General features: G+C 32.0%; 1 protein-coding gene across 8 annotated transcripts in view; it reads left to right on the plus strand.

The window, feature by feature from the left end:
* Positions 1-10,000, plus strand: part of LOC108690095 (endothelin-converting enzyme 1-like) — a 17,638-nt gene that overhangs the window by 627 nt on the left and 7,011 nt on the right. For 3 of the 8 annotated variants that reach the window (XM_018197205.1, XM_018197211.1, XM_018197212.1), the window contains exons 2-6: positions 154-406; positions 5,384-5,495; positions 5,589-5,791; positions 6,767-6,921; positions 7,157-7,360. In XM_018197205.1, coding sequence (XP_018052694.1) covers positions 301-406; positions 5,384-5,495; positions 5,589-5,791; positions 6,767-6,921; positions 7,157-7,360 — 780 coding nt within the window. In that variant the 5' untranslated portion in view covers positions 154-300. Of the gene's footprint in view, positions 1-153; positions 407-630; positions 738-879; positions 1,263-1,629; positions 1,718-5,383; positions 5,496-5,588; positions 5,792-6,766; positions 6,922-7,156; positions 7,361-10,000 lie in introns of those variants that run through there. The other 5 variants (XM_018197206.1, XM_018197208.1, XM_018197207.1 and 2 more) reach the window with 5 other exon arrangements.

Consider the following 10,000-nt stretch of genomic DNA (forward strand, 5'->3'; position numbering starts at 1 on the left):
AAGCGTATAATTTTAAGGAAAGTGAAAGTTTTAGGAAGTTTTTTTAGGAATGAAAGAGAGGAAAAGAAAGGCAATTTTATTCATAATATCGAATATAATATAGGACATAAAGAATCTTTTTTATCTCTCATCGTGATATAATAACGATTTCAGATAAATGATTTCGATGATGGAAATTACTCACTGATGGACGTACGTACGCATTATTGTTAAATTAATTGAATGAATGCATTTATATGTATATCAAGATATTAACACGTGTCCGCAGTTCTGTCACAGACTGTCAGAACTTAAATAACAATGAAGGCCATCCTACGGAAGACGAGCATAAACGATTACAATAGATTTCATTGGAACATTTTACCCAGCTACGATGATTACCTTGTCGAAGAAGAGAATAATGAAAGTGAGTAAACAAAACAGATAAAATAGGATGATTCCTATCTAAAAATTCCAAAGAACAATTATTAATTTTTAAGAAAAACAAACAAGTAGTATCATGAGTATCGTGTCTTATTACGCACGCGTTTCTTATATTATTTTTATATTTCAAGTTGAAAGATATATGTACCTAAATCGTTACAATCGTTTCGAACAGAGAATAATCAGTCATCAGTATGATAGATGATGAGATGGACTCAATAACGACGGGATCGCGCGTAGAATGTGAAATATGACGTATCGTGTTATTGAACGATAACTGCAAGTTATTAAGGTCGATTGACGAGTAACTCGATGTAAGGAGCGCATAAAATGTCTCTCAACTTTTGTGTGGCGCGTGTGTGTGCATGTGTATGGCGCGCGCGCGTGTGCGCGTGTGTGCGTGTGGGCGCGTGTGCGTGTATGCATGCGTGTGTGCATGCGTGTGTGCATGCGTGTATGCATGCGTGTGCGTATGCATGGAAGAGTGTATGCGTTTCGTATACAAAGCCGTGTCTCTCTGGCTTACTCTCGGGATTGGTTGCGACCTTATGTGTGTAAATTATTCCAACACAAATGTCGCTTGGTAGATTTATTTAACTCTCATAGTACGTAGACACTCGCGAACTCGATGAGTTAACATTCGTGCTTCGATCGAGGACGGGCACATAATAATCTATCTGTCTAGTCCATTTTCGACTTTGGCGCGCATTTAATGTCTCGTTTGTCATTGACGTTGAAATAAAAAGTTTTGTGTTTACATTGTTATTCAAGATTTGTGGTTGCTCAGGATTAGTTCAGTGAATAGGCAACGATAAAAAAAGTACCTATCGTTCACGAGAGTAAATTGAACGATTGAATGTACAATTAACTACCTATATCACAAAAATATAAGAATTTCGCGCAATAGTGTTTTCTTTTCTTTTCTCTTTCTTCTTTTTTAAAAGTGATTTAATTCCTCTCAATTCAATAGAATCGATTGGAAATGGTTCAACAGCTTTTCGCGCACAACTAGTTTTTTCTATTCTTCTTTACATGAATTTTTTAGAAATTGTATTATCGAAATTCAGTCTTTATTATTATTATTAGTAGTATTAATTAGTAGTATTAATATTATTAGTAGTATTATTAGTAGTATTAATATCATCGAATTAATAAAAAACGAGAATACAATTTCTGTGGAAAGTAATTGAAGCATATTATTCACAACTGTTGATCCTTAATTTTATTACATTTGCAGATTATATATATTATAAGAAATTCTGTTGTAGAAGACTGGGGCAAGTTGTTACATGGGGTAAGTTGTTGCAGTTAGGTTTTTTAGTTGTTGAATGGCAGTACATTTTTACAAATCTTCGTACGTGATTCTTATGATACTCTTTACAATTTCACATAGTTTAGCCGCTATAGTTGCATTGTCTAGAAGATGCTACGTTTGTTTTCCTGATTTTCACTGTGAAAATAAATATTTCATTGTATAAATTGTACCTATTATTATACATATACGTATAAGATAGAGATATTTTGATTATGCTTGTGTATGTTTTTTTTATATATACATTTGGTTATAATAACATGTTTTTGTTTTATTTGAATCTATGTGTGTACTGATTTTCGATTTGTATTTTTCTGAATAAAAAATGAAGAGTTCCGGCAGATTGCATTTCGATCGGAATAGGTTGTTACACTGATCCCATACTTGGAATTAAAAATCGTCTTTGTTTCTCTTCTACAAAATTGTGTGGTCTTACAAAAAGAAAGAAAAGTAGAGGACCTACTGTATAACAAGTATAAAAACATGAATCTCTTGAAAATCATTTTTAGTGTTAGTATTTTAATGTTTTTTTAATGATAATAAATAGCTCAACTGAGGAGCTTACTAATATATATGTCATTTTAACTTAATGACATATGTTTTTCGCAAATTTGTAACTAAAATCACTTTATATTATTTTTGATTAGAACTAACTATTAAGCACTACTATTAATGCATTTTTTATAAAGGCTGTAGCCTAAAGAGAGTAAAAGTATCCCAGACTCAAAAAAATTTAAAACTTTTTAAATAAAGATGACATATTCAGAAACTAATTCAGGCACACATTAATTTTTAATATAGAAGATCGCATAATTGTTGAATTTTAAATTTAAATGTTATATCTGAATATATATAAAATATATAAAAAAAAATTATATTATAAAGAATGAATATATGTATATGTTATAAAGTAGTTAGAAACTAAGTTAGAAAAAAAAATAATTTTCCTTTTCAGACCAAAAGAAATTACAATATTTATTAAACGTGAAATTTGTAGTGATATCTTCCGAGTACACTTACGAAATTTTTTGGTAGAACTTACATTGATATTTTTAATATATATTTTTTCAAACTTTTTTAAATTGATATTTTGTAATTGAAAATAAGTATTAATATTTAAACTATTGGGAGTACAAATTAGTTCGGTCCGTTTCCCTAAAGATGGCTCCAGCTGTTGTGAATGGTTCATAGTGACAGCTGATTTTGGCGGTTTCAGAGAAGTTTGCTAATAATACTACATTTGCTAATAATATTCAGTTTATATCGCTTTGAGTTTCATACAAAAACCTTGATTTTTACTGTGTTTGAAATGTCGAATTTTGTTTTAACCAAACAGCATTTGCGAGAGGTTTTGATTTTCTGCTTTAATTGGAAGAAAAGTGCAGTTGAAGCCCATCGAATGCTTGTCGAAGTTTATGATGACACTGCTCCAACTAATAAATCATGTAGGGAATGATTTCGACGTTTCAAGGATGGAGATTTCAGTCGTTGAAGACAAGCCTCGCTCTGAACAGTCAAAAAAATTCGAAGACAAAAAATTAGAGGCATTACTCGAAGAAGATCAGAGTCAAACGCAAGAGGAACTTGCAGAATCATTGAGGGTAACTCAACAAGCCATTTCTGTACGATTGAGAGCCATGGGAATGATTCAAAAACAAGGAAATTGGGTGCCTTATGAACTGAAACCGAGAGACGTTGAAAGGCGATTTTTCACTTGCGAACAGCTGATTCAAAGACAACAGAGAAAAGATTTTTTGCATCGGATTGTGACTGAACATGAGAAGTAGATGTTCTACGACAATCCCAAGAAGAAAAAATACTATGCTAAACCCGGTCAATCGTTGCCATCGACTTCAACATCAACACCACGGCCATTCATGGTTCGAAGATCATGCTCTGTATCTGGTGGGATCAAAAGAGTCTTGTTTATTATAAGCTGCTGAAACCTGGCGATTCCATTACGGGCGACCGGTATCGATTACAATTGATTCGTTTGAGCCGTGCATTGCGAGAAAAACAGCCGGAATATGAGCAAAGACATGATAAAGTTATTCTTCTTCATGATAACGCTCGGCCTCATGTCGCTAAAATCGTAAAAAAATATTTGGAAATGCTCAAATGGGATGTTTTACTGCACCCGTCGTATTCTCTGGACATTGCTCCTTTTGGTTACTGATTGTTCCGAAGGATGCAGCAAGTCACCGATTCACTTCTTTCACAGAAATCGAAAATTGGCTCCAAAATTGGATCGCCTCCAAAGATGAGTCATTTTTTCGAGATGGAATTCGAAAATTGTCTGAGAGATGAGAAAAAATAGTAGGCAGCGATAGACAATAATTGATCTGTTCATTCATTTTTGTTTTGAAATAAATGCATAAAAAAACGGACCGAACTAATTTGTACTCCCAATATTTATTTTGGGTTATTCCATATTATAAAATTGAATTTCTCTACTTTTACATTTATTTTTATTAACATTTACACATACATTTATACAAGAATATTTATATATAAGAATATTTATAATCATCATTGTTATTTTTTTTAATTATACTAATTTCATCTTTTTTAAAAAGTGCACTTAAAGTTTGAGTTGTGGTCTTGAGATTTTTATCAAATATTTTTTAAATGGAAGATAATAAATAACAGCAATCATACGAGTGTAAGAACTATTCTCCGACCATTTACATAAAAGTATCTTTTAATGTTATCATCGCCAGTATCATATTAGAAATATACTCAATAAAATATCTATAAGTTTTAGTCTATTCATATGTAAAATAACATACTCAAACTTAAAGTTCACTCACACCATATCAACAGTAAGACTTATAGATGTTTCATTGGATATATTTGTCTAATGGTATTGCTGGCAATAATAAAAGATTTGTGTGAACGTGCAAATGATCAGAGAACAATTAATTCTTACGCTCATATGATAAGAAATTTTCAACTTTCAATATTTAAAGACATTAGTATGGAAAAATTGCTAATAAAAAATTGTAACTTTCTTCCCCTATTTGTGTATTCAGACAAAATTTATTTCATTTCTCTTTTTTTTTTACAAATGTATCAATATTTTTTATACCTTCTATATAAATATATTAGTCAAAATAAACCGATAATAAAAACGTAGATTAATTTTATTGATCTGTCCTATGTCTACTAAATATAGGTACATAATATAAAAAGGGCGTTACCAGCAAGGACATAGTAAATCATATCCTTGTTTAATATTGGCAAACAACAAGGATGTAATGATTTACTGTGTCTGCTGGAAAATGTCCAAAATATATTCATCTCTCTTCCCCCCCCCTCCTCTCTCTCTCTCTCTCTCTTAAAGGTGCATTAAATTAAATTTTATAATTTGTTTCATGCTTTCAGCATGTTATATTCTCTCTCGCTTCATTTATAAATTTTGTAGATTTTATTACTCTTTATTTTTATTTCATAGTTATTATTATTATAGTGAATCGTATTTTTCTGTTCGTTCTCTTTACTAGTCATTTTGTATAGAGAGCCTGCTCTATAAGGATATCATACATGCTTTTATTTCTCTGTTCATCTTTTAATAAATGGCACATAAATGGCGATGGTGATTTTACTAGATTAATTTTGTCTAATGGAGACATGTTTAATTGTTTTCAGAGAAAATGCAAAGTGGCAGTAATTTGAACCAATTCAGTGACGATGACTTTTTCAGTAGTGGACCGTGTCCATCGTGCAGATTGGCTATCAATAAGGAAACCGGTAGACTCAAGTGTGTGACAAGTCGCAATTGTTTAGTTTTTACACATTTCGGTATAAATTTTTCACATTTTTAACAAGTGAGTGAATCTTTTGTAAAACTTAGATGGTGTACTGGCGGAAGCGAAGCGCGACGTTTTCGTGTCAAACTCATGCTCCTTATACCTGCCCTGTTGCTACCAATCACCATAGTGTTTATCGCTTTGTCACGATTTCAAGTTACAACCAAAACCTCTGACTCACACGCGGTTTCTATTTACGAACAACAGGAACAGGATAAAGAAAAGATCGAAGATGACGTCTTTTGGTGTAAGTTCCATGACTGCGAATACACACAATAGCTGAAAGAATATAATAAACAATTAATCTTTAGACCACTGGATATATCGGTTTTCGTTTTAATTTCATGATATAATTAGTTAAAATATATGATATTTCATGATATAGGTACATAAAAATCAACATATAAATCAATAATAAAACTAAAAAATAAAAAAAAATTTTTTTTATGAAAGAAATATCAAAAAATTCAAAAAACAAAAAGATAAAAAAGAAAAAGGAGAAACCATGTCGTTAGATCTGAATAAAATCGAAGGAGAGTTCTACCCAAGATTTATTTTGCTGTTGTTTTACATGCAATAATGGCTTCAGTATTCTGAGGTCAGAAAATGATAATTTTCTGACCTCACTGCAGTATTTAGCGACTTCAAAAATTATTATATATGCATTATTTACAAATTTAAAAAATTTTAATTTTTTCCATAACCTTCCCCACTGAAGAGACGATATATCGGCTCAAGCCATGATGAAAATAATGTATAGGATATATCCTTGATACATGTTTTTGTTACTTTTCAATGAGGTTTTGATTGACCTTTAATGTCGGTGGTCTAAAGGTTAAGAATTTTCATTATTATACACGATAAACGATTTTTAGTTAACGCTTTTCCTTCAATAATTAAATCTATTCTGATGTAACGCTTGTACAGAATAAATAGTGATTATATTGTCAATAGATTAATTTACGATATTGTCAATATTATTATGCGAAATAGTCAATAGAATTATGAAATTAAAAAACTTAATCAGTCTCGTCATTATTTGCGATCATATTAAATAGTACATACGACAAAATGTTAAAGAGTATAAAAGTATACATTCTCTCTTAATAAATTGAAATGATACCAAATGATTTTCTTGACGATTATAGAGATGAAAAAGTTAAATTACAATAGATACGTTCTTTAAGAACGCCCTTAAAAAACTGATTAATCACTTTATTAGCTACCACTCGCAATGGCGTAGAACGTATGGCAGAAGAAACCGAAGAAGAGGATCGATTTTTGCTTCCCGATATGAAAACGAGTTACGTGCCTGTAGATACGCATCCTCCATTTCAATCGCAATCGCCCCATCGACGAAAAAGAGACATCGACGGGGTACTTAATCTCCAAACAAATTCAAGGCGATCTCAAATTTGGTTTTCTGATTAAAAAATAATCCTCTTTCCTCCTTTTTTACATACTCCTCTTACCGTTTTTCATATTTTCGTATTTCATCTCATTCTCTTTTATCTTCCTATTCTATTCCCATATCCTTGAGTCTGCAATCATTTTATCCACACATGCCACAAGTGGCAAGAAAATATCCCGAAGACAACACGATCCTTTTCAGGAGAATTACACGAGGGATGGTTTCAAATTGGACAATCAGGCGACGTCTTCATCTCATGCACACGCTCGTTTAGCTAACGGCAAATTGGCAGAATCCTTTTTAAGGGAAGAATCAGATTCAAGAATCAGGAAAAGTGGTATGGCGGACAGTTCCTTTTTGGCTTCAGACAACGTGAGGCTGTATGACAAAATCGACAAAATCAAGGTACAAGTATGGATCCTACTAATGATTGATCAGGAAATTATCATTATTGGTAATTCTCGCAATAGTTGCTAGAGATAAATAGTTCAATAATATCTCCATAATTTTATATATATATATACAATTAGAGCATTGGAAAAAGTAAAGTGTTAATCGGAATCTAATAGTGCGCAACAGTTGTGTATTTTATGCCAAGAAGAAATACGCAAAACCCCGATGCAGTTGCATTATATCTTCTGTTCTGCCAAGAGTGTTAAAGAGTTTTAAAATTTAACTTAAAAATTATGAAATACTAATTTCTGAATCCAACCGAATTCGCTAGATTGCCCCTCACGAAGGGGCATTTGCTAATACAACATAGATGAGGATCTGAATTTCCTATATTCCTTTAGTCATGTTTATTCTCTTATTCCTCAAAATCTCTTTCAGTATTAGCTTATCAATTAGAAAACTCGTTGATTCAAAATTGCGTATCAAATATCCAAAATGGCGAATTAAAATAGTATTTGTATTCACATTTGAAATCAATCATGATGAATAGTAAACACAAAAGCAAAAGGACATTGCCGATTCAGAAATTAACTTTTTTTTAATTTTTAAGTTAAAGAAAACTTCAACACTCTTGGCAGAACAGAAGATATATAATCTGACTGCATTAGAGTTTTGCAAATTTCTTCTTGGCGCATAAAGTACTAACTATTGGCGCACTATTAGATTTCGATTAACATGACTTTACTTTCTTCGGCTCACCTTCACATATACATATGTATATATATACGTATATATAGAGCTCTTAAGGTCGCCCATTATGTAATACAACCACCTTAAAATATATATATATATATATATATATTTTAAGGTGGTTGTATTACATAATGGGCGAACAATCGTCCAGGACATGGGGTCGCTCAGTAGAGAAAAAAATTACTGTCCAAAATCTGCAGCAATTTTTTAACAGTCATTTTTATTTCTCCATTGTTTGCACCCGTATTTGAATTGATAAGCGAAGTGAATATTAGTGAAGTAGTAAAGCAACTTTCTAAGGCTTCATAATTAATATATGACTGATTATCCTCCATTTTCTTCGATTTAAAACATTTAGGTGATTCGTATTATATTTATTTGTAGTCTTTTAGTTTTTGAGTGAATTTCTAAACATCGCTTTTGCACTATAATTGAAAATGTACTGTCTAGCTCCTTGTCTAGCACAGGAAACGTATATTAAAAATATTAACTTTTAAACATGCCTGGTTACTTCCCCCTCCTCTCCTCTAAAAATTAGATGTAATGTACGTATGTATAGAGAATAGCATTAGGTTTGTTTTCTGTGACGGAACTATGTATATTTTTGGAACTTAAAGTGAGATAAATATATATATATATATATATATGATTTTTATTGAAAGCGAGAAAGAGAATTCTAGTGCAGTCTAGTACAGGAACAGAAAACAAACCAATTATCTTCAAATAGTAAAAGTTTTAAACAAATTTTAAGAAGTCATTTTGCGATACGATCACCTTAAGTTATATATAATATATCGCTTCTTTATAATATTTTTGCTCTGTTTTGTGTGTGTGTGTGTGTGTGTGTGTGTGCGTGTGTGCGTGCGTGCGTGCGTGCGTGCGTGCGTGCGTGCATGTGTGCATGCGTGTACAGGATGTAAATTTTGACAGCGCTCGTGAGCAGATAATATAGAGTGGATTAAACTGAGTCGTAAAGTCCTGTAGCATCTTGCAATTTTTGCAATAAATAACGAGATATTAATTTCTAAAGATTGCCGAATAAGGGACATTAATAAAGCCGACCAAAATTAATCGAGTTGGTCGAAGTGGCTCTAAAGAGATAAAATCGCGATGCATAAGACAACTTTAAGATATATTTGAGAGCTCTTTAAAAAATATTTTAAAGATGTTTCTTAAAGAATCTTAAAGACTCTTAAAGATATAGATTATTTTATGTGTCGCTTTTAGACATTCTGTAAGAAATTTAGAGGAAACAGGCAGAGAAGCTATCAGCGTCAAGTCTGTGTGACTCTTAGCAGAACGAAAGTTTACCAATGTGGAGGAGACTAGGCCTCGATTCGAATCCTGGAGTGCCCTATAATTATATATAATTTTTCTCGTCGCTTATTTCTTATAATTCTGCTTACTATATGACTAAAAAATAAAAATTGCGGAAATTGCAAAATGATAAAGGACTTTTCAACTCAATTTAAGTCGCTTTATCTGTTCATGAGCGCTTTGTCAAACTTACCGGACACCTTGTATGTACACACACACACACACACACACACACACACACACACACACACACACACACACACACACACACACACACACACACGCACGCACGCGCGCGCGCGCGCGCGCATGTATACATATGTACAATATATTGAAAAATATACATATATTGAAAAAGAATATTATATCAATGCAATTATATTTTGTAAACTCGTTAATCGATTAACAAATATCAAGCATGAAAAAAAGAAAGAGGAAATATTTATACGTATAGTAAAAATTAATGGATTAAAGAATGCCGAGTTTTATAGGGGAATTTGGGCCCCGGATGAACAACTTTGAGACATGCCTAAAATTTTAAGATATCAAAAGAGAATCCATAAGCCCAACTTTATAGGAAAA

This window comes from Atta colombica, unplaced genomic scaffold (assembly GCF_001594045.1).
Source record: "Atta colombica isolate Treedump-2 unplaced genomic scaffold, Acol1.0 scaffold294, whole genome shotgun sequence".
In the NCBI taxonomy this organism is placed as follows: Eukaryota; Metazoa; Arthropoda; class Insecta; order Hymenoptera; family Formicidae; genus Atta; species Atta colombica.